This window comes from Rhinolophus sinicus, linkage group LG17, assembly GCF_036562045.2.
Source record: "Rhinolophus sinicus isolate RSC01 linkage group LG17, ASM3656204v1, whole genome shotgun sequence".
In the NCBI taxonomy this organism is placed as follows: Eukaryota; Metazoa; Chordata; class Mammalia; order Chiroptera; family Rhinolophidae; genus Rhinolophus; species Rhinolophus sinicus.
In genome coordinates this window covers 23,735,673-23,752,410 of record NC_133766.1, presented here as the reverse complement: position 1 = coordinate 23,752,410, position 16,738 = coordinate 23,735,673, and the positions used below count along the sequence as shown (strand labels likewise).

General features: G+C 51.6%; 1 protein-coding gene across 2 annotated transcripts in view; it reads right to left on the bottom strand.

The window, feature by feature from the left end:
• PIK3C2B (phosphatidylinositol-4-phosphate 3-kinase catalytic subunit type 2 beta) overlaps window positions 1-16,738 on the bottom strand; it is a 64,025-nt gene that overhangs the window by 31,484 nt on the left and 15,803 nt on the right. The window contains exons 2-10 of one of the 2 annotated variants that reach the window (XM_019711443.2): window positions 10,731-11,747; window positions 7,422-7,522; window positions 6,693-6,847; window positions 6,276-6,396; window positions 3,233-3,344; window positions 3,031-3,110; window positions 2,609-2,672; window positions 967-1,113; window positions 294-327 (exon numbers count right to left, since the gene is read on the bottom strand). In XM_019711443.2, the coding sequence (XP_019567002.2) occupies window positions 294-327; window positions 967-1,113; window positions 2,609-2,672; window positions 3,031-3,110; window positions 3,233-3,344; window positions 6,276-6,396; window positions 6,693-6,847; window positions 7,422-7,522; window positions 10,731-11,660 (1,744 nt within the window). In that variant the 5' untranslated portion in view covers window positions 11,661-11,747. Of the gene's footprint in view, window positions 1-293; window positions 328-966; window positions 1,114-2,608; window positions 2,673-3,030; window positions 3,111-3,232; window positions 3,345-6,275; window positions 6,397-6,692; window positions 6,848-7,421; window positions 7,523-8,904; window positions 9,279-10,730; window positions 11,748-16,738 lie in introns of those variants that run through there. The other variant, XM_019711444.2, reaches the window with a different exon arrangement.

Below are 16,738 nucleotides of genomic sequence, written 5' to 3'. Positions count from 1 at the left end.
AGAGTTTTCCCATCTGGAACCCAGGGCAAACTTTGCCTCACCACCCCACCCTCACACTTCCACCACCTAGTCACCATCTCCCAGGGACACCACAGGAATAACTAGTAAAAATAATGAGAAAACATTTTGTGGAAAATGTGCTTTCCAGCTGTGTCCATGCCTCATATAGGAAAACACACACATAGCAGACCTAGAGCCATCAATCAACGGGGCCAGAGAGAAAAAGGAGTCTGGGCCGAGCTCACAGTTTTCAGCTGCCCCTACTGGATAAAGATGGAGAGCAGTTCCCTTACCTCGGTTTTCCCTCACAGCCAAGACGGCGGGGTCCTATTGAAGAAAAAGGAAAGGGAGAGGAGCTTCAGGCCCAGAGCCTTTTCCGTCACAGCTAGAAAAAGAGCTTTTCACAGCTGCACTCATCTGGACCAGACTGGCCTGAAGTCTGAGGAGCGGAGATTCCCCAGGGAGGATGGAGTAATGGTGTGCACCAGATCCGTGTGAAGGACAGTGAGCCAGACCAAGGGTAAAATCACCATGTCCACCCAGATGAGACACTCCAACCCTCAGGCCACTCCACTACAGACCAAGGACCTGTCATGCTGTCCCTGTCTGCACAGCACAGGACCCCCACTGTGGACTCACGAAGCCCCTGGCTCAGGGAGATTTTGGTTTTGCACACTGATGGGTACACAAACTGCCGGCAATGCCTGTGATTATGAGCCTGGGCCCATAATTTTTGCTAGTCTGGGCTCCCAGCAATCAGTCCCAGGGGCAGACCCTGGCCCTCCCTCATCAGCCAGAAGAGGGTCATACTTGACATCCATTTCCCAAGAACTCTTGGTGGCTAAACTGTTCAAACATGAAAGATGGAGGTGGAGAGGGGAGTCTTTCAGTAGTTGGACAGCTAATTACCCAGTTGCCTGTGAATGTTCCTCTCCTTCCCCATGCTAGTGCTCTGGGCCCCGTTACCTTCTGAATTTTAGGCTGCACACGGGAGGGGCAGGGGGGCAGCTGGTTGAGAGCATTGGTGATCTCAGGGGTCTCCACGGCAGCCAGGGCATTGCAGATGGCCTTCACGGACTGGACCACCCTGTCAGCCTTCAGTGGGAAGTCGCCCTGTGGGAGGGGGCACAGTGAGGCCGGCAGGCCTGCACTCTCAGCCTCTAGCACCCAGTGGTGAAGGAATAGGCTGGGGGGAGTGTGGGCTCATGACCCTCAGGAATAACTAGTAGAATCCATGCTTTATTTTCAAACACCCATCATCAGCTAGTAATCGCTCCTTCTGAATTAAATGAGGCACACACACGTTCCCCAGTTCTCAGCCATCCTCCCTGAGCTTCCGCTTATTTCCACTACAGTCTGCTTATACTATACACACACACACACAGTCTTCCCCAGAGACACGCAGTTTTTAAAAAGTGAATCCAGAGGGACTAGCAAGGAGGCCAGAGACCACATTCAGGCCCCATTTGCCCACGCAGCCTTATTTCTCATATTACTACCCAGAATTTCCAGATAGAGCTCACCTCAGTACCACAGACACGCCATATCCCTTCGCTGCCCTCTGCACTTTGGCCCTGACAGTTTTCTCTTTTGGAATTCCCTCATCTGTCCTGCCCTGATTACCTATATAAATGCAAATCATGGACCAGCTGAAATCCAACCTCCCTCCCAAAGCCTCCTCTGGCCAAGTCCCCTGTCTATCCCTCTCCAAGAGCTCTTGATGAACTCATTACCATCCTGTTCTGTCTCCTAATAGCTTCACATTACTATTCCATTTTTCTAGCGGGAACATAAGCTCCCTGAAAGCTAAGACAATTCTTATGCTGCTCTAAACCCAGTAGCCACTAACATAGGGCAAGACTAGTGCAGAGAGTGTTCACAGAACTGCCCCCCCTCCCTACCCCCCCAACCCCTCCTCCCGCTCATCACAGGAAAAGTCCAGACAGAGGCTGCTAGAGAAGGGATTCTCTCAGTGGGGAGAAGGCTGAACTAGATATAATGCTGAAATACCCCAAAGGGAAGAGCCTGTGAGCACTACTGACCAGATCAGAGATCAGTGATTGTTTCGAAGATCCCACCTGATTTTCTTTAGCTTCACAACATTTGGGGCAAATGTTTATTCCCATGGTTTTGTGGCTTAAAACTCCCTGTGAATCTAATTGAGGAGAATCCTGGTCCTTCCCTGCCTCTGGGACCCTCCACCTCCTGACGGTTTTCCACTGTGTCACCAGAACCTCAGGGCCTCTCAGATCAGAAGTTCCTGGGCATTCACTGCTCACAGGACATACCCAGTGCATGTTCAAGTACAGCAGCTGGGCGACAACTGTATGTCCCTCAGCTTTGGAGGTGCCCTACTCTAGAGACAGGGATTGGGGCACGGCTCCTGACCTACTTCTACAGAGGCGCAGAACCCCTCTCCACACACTCGCCCGCTGCCCAACAGCCAACAGCCTAGGTTTGCCCCTGAGGAAGGAAAATGAAAGACGTGCTCTCCTGACACATCTTCAGGGTCTATTCCAGATCCCTTCTAGGGCTGCCTGCTCCCAGGAGGACTGGGGGAGAAGTGGGGGTGCTTGGGCAGCTGGGCCAGCCCAGGACCGATACTCACATCAGCCAGCAGGAAGGCATCCACCTCATTGTGGTAAGTGTCGAACAGAAGACTCAGGGCCTGCCTGGGGAGTTGGGGGCAGGGAAAATCATAGGAGAGGTCAGGACAGACCCCGGGTGCTGGGAGACCCACTTTCTCCCTCTCTCTCCATAGCTCAGGACTCCAACTCTGGTTTAAAGGAGTTTCCACTGTTTCGATATGTCCCATGGAGGGTGAGTCCTTTCTACTTAGCCACCTCTCACCTGCAGAATGATGATAAAGTACTAGAGGGAAGAGGCTTAACACACCTGGAGTGGGGGTCTTCCCCGTAAGACTCGGGCCCTAGCACCTGCAAGAAGCCCTGGCAGAGACCAGCCAGGGTATCTCCTGGGACCCCTCCGAGCTCCTGCTTGGCCCACACCCCAGAGGGCGCTCACTCTCACCTGCTGATAGTCTGCTTGACGGGCCGCTCCTGCAGATGGACGAGGTAGTTCAAAGTGGAGGGGCTCTGGTCATCATTTACCTGTGTAAGAAGTGCCCTACTCAGGGAGGGGTGCTGCCTTCATCTCAGCCCGGTGCTCCTATCCCACTCCCAATGAACGTCTTCCATACCACCCTCTGCCACCCCACCTCCCCTGCACGAACCGTCCTGGCCAGGTTGCTGTGTACGGCTTTCTGCTCCATTAGCTGTAGTCGAATGTCAATGTCAAACTTGCAGCAGTACTGAATGTACTCATGGCTGCCCAAGGCGTGCTTGCTGGTGGGACAGGGAAACAAGACCATTAGCATCCTGGGGACTCAGTAGGAAGGAAAATGTCGACCTGAGCCTTGGGGAGAAAGAAACAGGAGGAAGGGGAGGTGAAGGGACAGGGGGAGGGGTAGTACCTGTGTTGCTCCCCCACCTTGGCTCCTGGAAAATGTCATAGTAGAGCTCAGGGAAGGAACTGAGGTGAGTCTAAAGAAAAGCCACCTAATACACAGAACCCTTGGTCTATACAAACATTGACTTTCCCAGGTATTTATTACCTGTTTTGTTATGGCTGGTTCACACCAGGGTGGGAACCTCTGGTGGGGCGGGAAATAGAGGGCTTCTCAGGGAGCAGTGTTTAAACCCCATTCTCTTGTCTTCGGTATATGGGACATGTTGGAGGTCAGCCTGTGCTCAGGCTTGGGCGTGGAGCTCAGGAAATGACACTATACCCCCACTGAGGTCCTAAGTCTCCCACCCCCTACCATTATCAACTGGGGTGCTGAGGTCAACCAAGCAAACCCAAAAAGATTCCAGATCTGTTATCCTGAAGCCCATCAAAAGTCTGCTTCTCCCCTCCCTCTTGTGGGTCCTGCCTGATTGTGAACAACTGTATAAATCTCTTGGACTTCCTGACAGACACCTGCTTGCATGCCATTCCTACTGCTCAAGCGACAGCATGTAAGGCCCCCACACACCAGTGTCAGAAGAGGCCTAGGGAGTCCCTCCATGATCCAGCCTCTTCTTCCCTCCCAAATCACACCTCACTCAGAAAAGAAATCCAGAAGAAGGGCAGAGTGAGCCCCACCTGCAGGCCTGTGCTAAGTCCCAGCAGCTGGGGCACAGAAGCCGGAAAGGGACTTCCTTCCTCAGCAGAGCTGGGAGTCTAGGCCAGCAATGGAGGGGACAGGGAAGGAGCGAAGGGAGGAGTGTGCCCTACGTTCCCGGGGCCCAAGGGCAGTTGGGGTCCAACTAGGCCTTAAGGGGGCTCTCAACATCCTGAGGGGCCAAACCTCTGATGGAGGTCTCAACCTGCTAAGTCTGTGCTGCAGCCAAAACCTGGGGCTGGAGAGGCTGGGCTGTGGGACAGGTCTAGTGGGAGTGCCCTGAAAGGCAGGAAGAGTGTTGTGGGGGTGGGGCAGGAGGCAGGAAACCCAACCCTCCCCCCAGGACTGTCTCAGGGTTCTTATCTGAGAGCAGCCTGCATCCTGGACCTGCCACTCTCTCTGGCACCAGCCCCTCCTGCTAAGCAAGGGTGGGAGACCACAGGGCTTCCTCAGGAACTAGGAGCTTTCTGGAACCCCCAGAGGGTTTTTTCCACCCCACCCAAGGCAGCTGTCTCGTGCTCAAGGATCTGGACTTTTCTGTTGGTGGGAGGGAAGAGAAGAGTCTGGGCAGGGGAGGGAGGCTCCTGGATGGGAATCATGGACACAGGTTCCCTGGGCACTTGCTCAGCATTCTCTGTGGACGGGCTTCCTATGTGTGCATTCAAGTAAGAGTGGGGGCGACACGACCCCAGGCCCATCCATGCTGTTGCATCTCACTCTGCGCTCCACCTGGGTCTTGGCAGGAAATCAGAGCCTGACAGCTTATCGACCACCTCTGAACTCGGGGGTTCAAAGTCTAGGGGACCTACAAAGGAAATGACAGTATCCGTCTGATCCAATCCCCAGGAATTCCTTTTCGGACTGGTCCTTCCCTGCGAACATTTACTGATGGCTCATTGGGTCATTCTCACATTTAATCCTCACATTTTATGGAAGAAACGAGGGTCCAGGTTTCACAACTAGTACGTGGCCAGAAGCCAAACCAGCTCTACGTGCTCCACTGTGCTTCCTGCTCCCTTACGACAGTGGCAGGATGCGTGGAAAGGTCTGCCCCAGGAGACCCTGAGTCTAGGACCCCTCTCATTCCTCCAGGTTTGGAAAGCAAGGACACTCGGAAACATCTGAACAGCTCTCCCTGGAGTTGTGCTACAAGCCCTACACCTTTCCTTTTCCAGTTGAGGACACAGAGTCCAGAAAGGGCCCACAACATCCCTCAGGGCAACAAAAGCAGCCGAGAGCTGCTCTACCATAGATCAACCATCCTTGCACCTATCTACACCTGGATGTAAGAAGGAGCACGTGGTGGCACTTACAGGCTCTCCTAAGAACTCCGATACGGGCCTCTCCTTTCCCTACTCCCTAGACCTGCTTTCAGGGACCACAGGCAACCAGAAGCTTGGGAAGGAGAGCAGATCTCTTTCTTTCCTTATCTGCTGCCCTCTGGCTGACCCCACAGCCTGCCTGCCCGTGGTGCCACCTGAGGGGTGTGACCCGCGCACTGCAGCCAGCACTCCAGACGGGATTGCTGCCAATGGCCCCCATCAGACTGCCCAGGGAGGCTGCTTGCTGCAGGGGGCACCGGATGAGAGGCCCGGCGGCGAGCGTTTGGTGAGGAGGATAACCAGCTGCACGTGCCGGTGGGAAAAAGCTTGTTGGCAGGGGAAGGGGGAAGACAGAGCAACTGGGATTCCTCCCCTGGGTTCCACTGGGCACTTCTGCCCAGTCCTCCTTCTGCTCCTTGCCATTAGGGTGCCACACGTAATCTAGGGCAGGAAGAGAACCCACACGGGCCCCCCACACACACACACACCTCTCCACATGCAGAAGTCTGCAAACAGATACGGCCTAGTCTTTGCCTAATCCCAGCTCCAAGCTCTTTCCACAGATTTGGCTCAGGAAGGAAGGCGGCCAACACTGCTGGAAGACAGAGCCCTGGGGCAAGTGCGACGTGGCTGAGAGTGCGCTCGACAGCAGGAGTCCTGCCTGTCAGGTTGCGGGGGGGCTGCCAGGCCCAGGCTTGGCCCGGCACCTCCCCTCGGAAGCCCCTGACAATCCTACTACCCAGAAGGCAGGTGCCAACTCCTACCCTGCTTGTCCCCACCAGTTCACTCACTTCTGCAGGAACTCCTCCAGCCCACAGGGCTTCAGCACAAAATCACCCACATCCACATCCCTCAGCTCGTCGTGGGTGTAGCACAGCGTCTGGTAGATGAGCAAGTCCACAGTGGAGGAACCTGCAAGGGGCGGAAGAGAGGAGCGATGACGGGGGCACTGGGGCAGGCGGGGCTCAGCATCCATCCTGATGCCCCCATTCCTGGCTCAGTGTGCTCCAGGGCTGTTACCAACCAGATAAAGCAGTTTGGAGCTGGAGGAAGTGACCCTGGACCTAAGAAGCTGGCCCCGGAGCCAGCCTCCCAAAGGAGCTTCCTCACTGCCCCTCATCTGGGCCACATGGTAGGGTGGGAATCGAGGCCAAAGGATCCTACCCCACCTCCAAGGAGGCTGACTCCCCTCCCCCCCACTAACTTACAGTTGCAGGTAAAAGTGAGTGGCTCCCGCAGACTGTCACACAACACCGTCACCTTCAGGTTGACCTCATCCCCAAGGTGCTCTGGGCTTGGGGTGACAGCACTCCAGACATATCCAGTGAGGAAGTAGTCTTGGATATCAGAGCCAGATCGAAGGCTGTGCAGGAAGAGAGGGGCTCGCTCTGTCTTCAGAAGAGAGCAGTCGAGAAGAGGCCTGCTGGGACCCTCCCGCCCCGAGGCCCGAGGGCCCTCTGTCCCTACGCAGCCCGCCCCTCCAGGTCTGTCGGCCAAGATGAAAGCCATACGGAAGCGGCTCTGGGAAACCGTATTCTTGACACATTTGCTACAGTTGCAAAATGTTTCCCAAGCCAAACTGAACAGTAGGGATAGTTCCATGCTAAGTGCAATGGAAAATTTTTCTGAATCCACTTCCTTTTTCTTTTAGCTCCAGATAACGCTCTCATCTCCATCTGGGGTGCACTTGCTCCAAAGGGCAACTGAGCCTGAAGTGATGGAGTAGTTTGACTGTTAGATCGAGGTTTTATGAATTTTGTACGAAATGTGAAATTTCTAAGATTTCAAAGAGCCTGTAAACACCTGTTCTAGGAAGCATCCCATAGCTCTGAATGGAGATTTACTCAATGTGGCTCTTCTTCCTTCCTAGAAAAAGGAAGGTGACCCTTTTCCCCAGGCCCACAACCCTCCACAACCCCCCGCTCTTTAACTCTTACGTATCCAGCATGTGGCAAAATGCAGCAACTTCCTCGTCTCTCTCCTCTGAGACCTCGAACAACTCATGGCCGTTGGCGACAGTGTGGGGCCGGGAGCCCACCTTTAAGAGAAGAGCAGTTGACTCAGTGCCTTTTCCCTCGTGTCATCTTCTTCCCACCCCTTGCAGATCTAAACTATTAAACTCTAGGTGGGAAGACTTCCTAGGCATTCAACATTCAGTGAAAGGGGAACAAGAAAATATGGGAAATCCTAGGAGACCAAGAGTCAAGTTGAAAGAGAACACTTGAAGCTTTGGCTAAGTCTGGAAGCCTGGGTGGATGGACAAGAGTGTGGGCAAACCTGCTTCCCAAGGGGACAATGTCTAACACGCTCAATCCAGCAGGTCAGGCGGCACACGGCACTGCTGGGCGGCTGGGCTCCCAGAGGCTGGCAGGGAGCTGAGCAGGCAGCTGTTTTTCCTGCCACACCACGGAAGCCAGGGCAAGTGGGTTGCCAGACAGTCCCCAGGCAAGCTGGGCCCTGGGCCTTAACATCCATAGCAAGCCCTGGGGACCCAATACAGAGAGACCGAGAACTCTTAGATGGAGGCAATGACAGACACACATCCCTTCTTGGTCAATGCTATTTGAGGAAAGTGTCAGAGCAGCTTTCTGGGCAAAGGGGAACCTGGGAAGAAGGTTTCGCTCTTCCTGGCTCCCAAGTCTTCTGGTTCTGAACAGCTATAATGTCAGGGAGCCTGCCTGAGTCCCACTTCCTGTATAAGAACACATATGCAGTGGTGGGAAGTCTCTCAGACAAGACCTCAAACTGCCTCCGTATCATCGCAGCATTGCTTTCACCCAGCCATGAGGAGTGAGTGCTAACGCTCTCCGGCTTGGTTGGCTGCCCCGGCCCCAGAAGTAGGAAGTAGGAGAGCTGGTGCATGACAGGTTTCTGCCTGGCGGCCTAGCCAGAGCCTCCAGGGGAGGCCACCCCAAGGGAACGAAGCTGCAGCTGGGACAGAGTGCTGGCAGGCAGTCGGTGTCAACAGCTGCTTCCGGGAGCCCAAAGCTCAGGTCTGCACACACAGCAATGCCTCACTTCTCCTTCTCCCTCTGGCCATTCTCATGTCCTCCCGCCCCTCAGGCAGAGGGCACCACTGAGCTCCTCATTTGAATATCCAGTGTTTCCTCTGAGTGACCCTCTCCCATTAGCCTTGCTCCCTGGGTGAGCAGGGAGGGAGTGTAAAGAGCGGAGGGCAGCAATGGGGCAGTTGGCATGTGAGGCCCTGGCTCTGCCAAGTTCGTGCCTGTGTCCCAGTCAAAACAATAGTACCACTGTCAGCAATTAACCCACAAAAGTGAGAGTGAGAGCGACAGAGCAACAGAACCAAGACAGAGAGACAGAGTGGGGGCAGGGAGGGAACAGAGTAGCTACTGAAGGCCATTTTCATGCCCTATCAGTACCACTCCCTGGATCCATAAGAAAACAAAAGCCACTTACGTGTGCCCTGTTGGCAGGCCCTGGTAGCATCGCCCGGTACTGGCTGGGGGAGTCTGCCGGGCAGAGGCTGGCAGCAGCGGTACCAAGCTGATATTTGGAGCCAACCATTTCCAGGGCTGGCTCCGCAGGCCTGGGGTAAGGTGGGTCCCTCCGGCTGGCAGCCCGACGAAGGCGGGGTGGTGGTACAGGCCGAGAGCCCGAGGGGTGCCCCTGCCCAGTGAGATGGGCCCCTGCTCCGAGTTGAGGCGGGGAAGACCAAGGCCGCATTTCCCCCCTAAGAATGGGCAAGAGCTTTGTGCTTTGCCCTAGCTTCTTCAAGGAGACTCTGGACCGATCTCCCTGTCAGAACTCTGATGACAAACAGGGGATGGAGGAAAGGTGAAAGAGTAGGGGGAGGAGGAGAGAGAGGGAGTGACGGAGGTGACCACCTACCAGGGTGGCAGGACCCAGGGAGCAGGCCCAGCTCTGTGCGAGGAACTCGGAGCTTGGAATAAGACTCTCCCTGTCCCTATAAATAGCGGGAACAGCCCCACCTCTCAGAGCAGGGCCTTTAAAAAGCCCTGAGCGCTACAGCTGTGACTTATCCCAGGCACTGACGCTGCTTCGGGGGCTCTATCAGCAGAAGCACAGGAAGGAAGGACCGTGTGGCTTTTCCAGAGCTGTGAAGGATCCCAATTGCTGGGATACAAGGTGGGAAAGCCCCAGTGCCCCTTAGACAATGGACAAGGAGGAAGCAGGGATGGAATGAAGTGAATGTTCCTTCCTATATTCAACCTCAGGCGTGTCTCCTGACTCCTAGGGCCAGGGCTTCCAGGGCCCAAGGGGAAAACATAAAGCAATCTTCAGGTCCCATCCATGGAGATGCTGCTGGCACTTTTTACACCAGAAAAAAGATCAAAGCTGCCCTGGAAACCACCCTGTGCTTCTTTATAAATACTTTGTTATTTTATACTATGTACTGATAAAGGTAAAATTATTATTGTCACGCTGCATATTTTTCTAAATATTTTCAATGTGAAGAAGAGATGAATGGTGGTGATAGTCACAGAACAATGTGAATGTACTTAATGTCACTACTCTGTATTCTTAAAATTGGTTAAGATGGCAAATTCAATGTTATGTATTAATTTTACCACAATGAAAGAGAGAAAGGGAGACAGACACGGAGACACAGAGAGACATAGACAGAGAGAGAGGAGAGAGAGACAGAGGGAGAAAGCAGGACAGAAGGAAAGAGACAGAGAGAGACACAGAGAGAGAGAGACCGAGAGAATGAGAAAAAGCCAGCCTGGGAACGAGAGAGACCAGGGCTTTGTTTGTGCCTTGGACCATCACGCAGTGTCGCTGAAGGGTCTGGACCTGGGTCTGGTATTCGGTAAGCACACAACAACGGTTAACATGATTGAGCCTCAGCGCCATGCAGCACTTTGGGCAGAGCAAAGTCAGAAAGCGGAAGCAGCAACGCTCCAGTCTACAAGGCCATTCAGCCGCAGTCAGCAATGAGTCCCATAACCCCAGTTCAGTCCTCACATCATGAAGTGAACACACACACTAGGAACTGGGATTCTAAAATACCTGCCCCCAGAAGACACACAAAATTTTTACGGTGCACAAAACTCAGCCCTGGAAAGGAGTCATGTCTCTCAGGTGTCCCTTTTCCTCTCCCCCACCAGGACCCAGGGGCCCGATAGCAGAAGCAGAGGGGAACAGAGGACTAAAGGGATGAGTACATAGCAGATTTGGAACAACAAAGAAGAAAGAGGGACTATTCTGTTTCTGAGTGACATGACGAAAGGAGGACAGAAGAAACACAATAAGGTCCTCACCGAAGCAGCAGAAATCCGGTGGTTCTTGCCAGGTGTCCCATTTTTTCGGTTGGCATAGCGGGAGGTGTAGGTGCGGGGTGGCACCTGGGGAGGCATGGTCTTGCTCCTGGCCACAGGCTTTCCAGGAGCATCCTTCCCAAGACCCAGGGGCCCCCGGCCCTCCTTCCAGCCCCTGGTGGCATCCTGCAATATCTCTGCATCATAGGTTGACTTCAAGTTGAGCCGTGTAATTGCATCATTGATACCATCATAGTCCACAGACCCCAGTACGCGTCCCGTGCCCCCACCTCCCAGCTCCTCTTCTTCTAGGATCTGACACCCTAGCAATTTGCCTGGAGGCTGTTCGACCAATGAAAAAGTGTTAATGTCATTGGGCTGGGAGAGCTTAGAGGATGAAGAGGATCCCTTTCTGGGAGGCAGAGGAGGGGTGTCCCAGATAGAGACTCGGGGAGGCAGAGGAGGTGGGGACAGTTTCTTAGAAGAGTCATCTATGTCCCCTGGTCCTGGGGACAAAGAGAGGCCCCCATCTGAACCATCAAAAATATAGAGATAGTCTCTAGCCAGGGAGCCTTTGGGCCAGGGATCTGGGCCAGGCTGGGAACACTGGGAGGTAGAGTGGTCGAGCAGCCCTTCCTGTGGGGAGAGCGAGTTGTAATTGAGGGTAGGATCAGAGCCAGAAAGACCGCGGAGGAGCTTGAGGTCCTTCTGCCTTCCTGCCGGCTTGCTGTATGAATCCAGGACGGGCTCGTCCCAGCTGATGAGCGAGGGGTCTGTGTTCTGCTTGCTTCTGCTTTCCTCCTTGTCGTGTCGAAGCCGGGAGAGAGCGTCATACTCCATCTGCAAGGCTTCGGCCATGGCCAGCTCCTTGCGGCTGATGCCCACGGACTCCAGGGACTTCCAGTGTTCCCCACTGCCCTGAGTCGAAGACATGGTGAGGATGGCGGTGGAGGACACAAGGAAGTCTTCTACTTTCTGCCAATGTCAGGTCTGCAGGGCTGTGGCATGGTGTCTGGGCACCTGCAGGTGACAGGCAAAAATATCAATCATTCAGTCACAAAAAGAGAAGTATTAATAATCTGACTTTGGTGACATGATCTGGGCCACTGCCTGTTTCTTTTTTATTTTTAAGCGTGTTTTTCCAGGACCGATCAGCTCCAAGTCAAGTATCAAGCAGTTGTTTCAATCTAGTGGAGGGCACAGCTCACAGTGGCTCATACAGGGATCCCTTGTTGTTAACAGCACCGTGCTCTAACCAACTGAACTAACCGGCCGCCCCTACCGCCTGTTTCTTGAGCGCCCACAACAGATGGAAAGAAACAGAAAGATGGAGGAAAAACAGATACCAAGAGAACTTTATTTATCTATTACAGCCATCCACCCTTCCACCCATCTAAACATGTCTCCACCTCTGGTCTCTAATTCCCATCCTGATCTCTTTCACACGTACACCAAGGAAAGAAGCAGGTAATTGGCATCAGCCAAGAGGAGAAGACAGAAACCAGTTCTTGAGTTTAGAGAGGATAGCTCCCCGATGCTGCTGGTGGGGAATGTGAAATGGCACAACCATTTTGGAACACAGGTAGCTTCTTGAAAAGGTAAATAGCCACATGACTCAGCTATGTCCTGCTCCTAACCCAAGAAAATGAAAGCACATGTCCACACAAAGATTTGTACATGACTATTCATAGCAGCCTTACGTGTAATATCTAAAAACTATAAATACCAATATATGGTGATTGAAAGAGAACTCACTCTGGGTGGCGAACACAATGTGATATATAGATGATATATTACACAATTGTACACCTGTAATCTATGTAACTTTACTAACAATTGTCACCCAATAAACTTCAATTAAAAAAAACTAAGTAACACAAATGATCACCAACAGGTGAATGAATAAAAAAATGTGTTATGTCCACACAATTGAACACTGCTCAGTAACAAAAAGAAATGAATTATTGACACGACAACACAAATGAATCTTAAAATAACTGCTGAGGGGGCGGCCCGGTGGCTCAGGCGGTTGGAGCTCCGTGCTCCTAACTCCGAAGGCTGCTGGTTCGATTCCCACATGGGCCAGTGGGCTCTCAACCACAAGGTTGTCAGTTCAAGTCCTAGAGTCCCACAAGGGATGGTGGGCTGCGCCCCCTGCAACTAGCAACGGCAACTGGACCTGGAGCTGAGCTGCACCCTCCACCCCTAAGATTGAAAGGACAACAACTTGACTTGGAAAAAAGTCCTGGAAGTACACACTGTTCCCCAATAAAGTCCTGTTCCCCTTCCCCAACAAAATCTTTAAAAAAATAATAAGTATGCTGCGTAAAAGAAGCCAAAAGAGGATGAGTATATAGGATTCCACTTATGGAAAATTCTGGAAGATGAAAACTAATGTACAGTGATAAAAAAGCGCATCAGCGGTTTTCTGGGCAGGGGTAGGAAGAAGGAGGCATCATAAAGCGGGCTTTGGGGCTGATGAATGTGCTCATTACCTAGACGGCAGCAACGGTCTCACAGGTACATACAAAAGCCAAGACATCAAACTGTACACTTTGGACATTTAGTTTATTACACGTCACTTAAAGCTGTACTTTAAAGCTGTACAGTTGATTACACGTCACTAAAGCTGTCACTATACCTCACTAAAGTTGTAAAGTATAATAGAGCTCTACGAAATAGACCTTACAATGACTCAGATTGTACAAGGATCCTCCCAGAACACACCAATATCAGCAATTAAATAAAGCTTGCCAACAGGTGAGACCTGGGTGCTTGATGAATTACAGCTGTGCCAAAATGCCGATTTCCCCACACACACACCCCCCGCTAGGCCATCAGGAAGCCAGGCAAAGGTCACGGGTGCCCAGAGCCTCTCCCAGGCCAGCTCTCTGGCTGCAAGCAGCCTCTTCATTCACTCCGGTGTTGGCATCCTTTTCTTTAGAAGCCATGACATGAAAAAAACACTGAACAAATGGTTGTAATGACAAGGGTATCCTGACTCAGTGCTTCCCAACCCTGACTGCACATTAGAAACACTAGGGGAACTTTTTAAAAGTATGGTCCTGATGCCCAGCTTCTCTGGAGAGATTCTGATTTAATTGGTCTGCGGTAGGGCAGTGGTGTTTTTAAAAACTCCTCCAGGAGATTCTAGTTTATAGCTGAAACAGAACCACCAGTCTATGCCTATAGAGTTAGTCCTCACCTGAAGTCATTGACAGGTTCTTGGAAACTGCCACTTTAAATGAAACAATGTTTAACAAGACTTATTTCACCAAAGGCTAATTGATACAAATAAGAGTTAAGATCCTAGGGCATATTTCTGGTCACAGAAACATCACCAAACTTCAAAATAAAGACCCCAAACACTTCTAATATTAAACATTGAAATAAATGTGAGCTATCCATACATTTAAGAAAGAGGAATAAAAACAAGTGAGATAATTGTTTTCCGACCCGCTTATTCCAGTTCAGGGTCGTGGGTGCCCAGAGCCTCTCCAGAGAGCTAAGTGTGAAAGGTGGTACCCCACCCTGCACAGACACCCTTCCATCACAGGTGCAGTCACACACACCACATTCACTTAGACTCCAACCACCGAGACACGCTGAGTCACCCAATGTGCACAGCTTAGGAAGTGGGAGGAAACCAGAGTCCCCAGAGAAAACGCACACAGATGTGGGGAGAAGTGCAAATTCCACAGGCAGTGGCCCCGGCCGGAAATGTATTTTATTTTTCATCAACGTTATAACAAAATGATGTTTATTTGAGGACCGGCTATACGTGTGTTTCAGATTAGCTTGGGGGAGGTGAGTGTGAAGTGGTCACCCCTGACCCTTAGTGCCAACAGGTGAGAAGTTCACAATTTCATGAAATTATCAAAAAGTAACAAATATATGAAGCATGGTCTTCCTCCTGATTAGAAAGTTGAAAACAGCAATAGGAAAAAGGTTCAGATAGATTTTTGGTTGGCAAGTTCCATCAGATCCAAAATGAGTTAGAAGAAGGGTATCCCTTCACCCAAGGTGCTCCCCACTAGCCCAGGACCCCATTCATTGGTCAGGCACAAGCACAGAACCCTGAAGGGCCAGAGCTGGCTCAGTGGGTTTGAGGAAGTAGTTTCCCAAAGACCGACTAGCCCAAGCCCAGCCTCAGGGCGCACGAAGCACTCTGCTGATTTCTCTGCCTGTTGAGTTTCTCTATCCCTTAACAGCTTCTTACAGATTATTTTTTATCTGCAGAAGGTAAGAGGCAGTGTCTTGCTATTTGAAATGCCCAGGAATGGGAGGGGCATACTCAGAATTTAGCTGCCCAGAGCTGGAAAACTGGTCCCAGAAAAAGGAGGTCTTAGTACCTTAAATAGCAGACACTAGATAAATGCTCAAAGTTGGACTGAGTTTAAGCCTTTCGATCCAGAGAACAACTGTGGACTTTCAGCCCTGAGCTGGGACAAGCAGAGTGGTAAGAGGTGCCTTAGCCACGCACCATTGTGAAGAGGAAAACTGAGGCCATTGGGAAGAATCTCAGCGTCCTGCCTCTGTCCCGCACTAACTTGTCCACACTTGCAATCAGCCTCTTTCTACCTCTTGGTCTCAGGGGAACCTGAACGACCCTCTGTGCTCTTGTCCCCATCCACTGGATCTCCGTCACAACGATTCTCCACAAATTTTCCCTCTCCCCTTAACCTGGTCTCTCTTCAGCACATAAACTTGTTCAAGCTTTTTCTGGCAAAAGAAGGGCAAGGAAGAGAGCAAAGAAAGAGAGGAAAAGAAGGGAGGGAGGGAGGGAGGGAGAGAGAGAGAACCCTACACCCTAAGCACCTTCCCTTGACTTTTCATCCTCCAGCTAATACCCTGTTCTTCCTTCCCTGATCAGCCAGTTTCCCAATTCTCCCTTCCATTTACTCTTCCACTCAGTGTCACCTGGCTTCTGCCCCCTACGCTCCTGGAAAACTGCCCCAGCAACAATGCCCCGGCCTCCCAATTCTGTAGGTAATTCTGTCTGCTCGAACGAAGCTGTTGCGTTTGGCTCTGCAGACCATTCCCTTCTTCCTTAAACCCTCCACCCTGGCCTCCATGACACTTTTTCTTTGCTTGTTTGTTGTTCTACGTCCTTTGTTCTCCTCTTCCTCTGTCCACCCTGCAACACTGGTGTTGGCTCAGGATTCCATTCTCAGCCTACCGTGCACAACGACACCCTCTGCTCGGGCAACCTCCTTTGTTCCATCTTCATACCACTCACATGTTAATTCCAAATGTGTAGCTCCCCTCAGGTTATATGTCCTCCTGTACCTCAAACCCCAAGCGTCCCAAACTGAACTATCACCCTCATTCCTCCCCAAACTTTCTCCTGTAGTCGTCCTGGATTCCTCCTTCCTTTCACCCCAGATGCAGTCACTGAGGCCTTTCTAGTAATTCCCAAATCTAGTCCTTCCTTCGATCCCAACTGCAGCGGTCCTAATTAAACCCTTATCTTCTCTCACCTGGGCTATTACAATGGCCTCTAACAGTTCTTCCTCCTACAAATTAATCTTCCCTCTTTAAGGCTTTCTCCGCAGAGCAGCCAGAGGGCTCTTTCTAAAATACAAATCTGATGATCTCACTCCAGATTAAACCCCTTCAAAGGCTACTTAATTCCTTTCCAAGGCCTTTATCACACCCACGTCTCCCTCTCATCTCCAACCATTCATTACCATGTATTTGATGCCTCTGTGATTTTGTTCCTTCTCCTGGGCATGTCCTTCCCAACAATCTTTGCCAGTGCGACTCCAACTCAACCTTCTAAGACTTTGCCCAGACACCATGTTCATCAGAAAGCTTTCCTCTGAACTCCCAGGTTGAAGGAAGGGCCCATTCTTTATGCTCCCAATAGCAACCTGTACATACGTCAAACATAGCCTCAAAATATTTTATTCAAAATTAAATGTGTATGGATCTGTCACCTGCATTAAGCTCCTCTAGTTCCAAATTCACCTCATTTTCACTGACAAAAAATGTACTTGAACTGGGATATA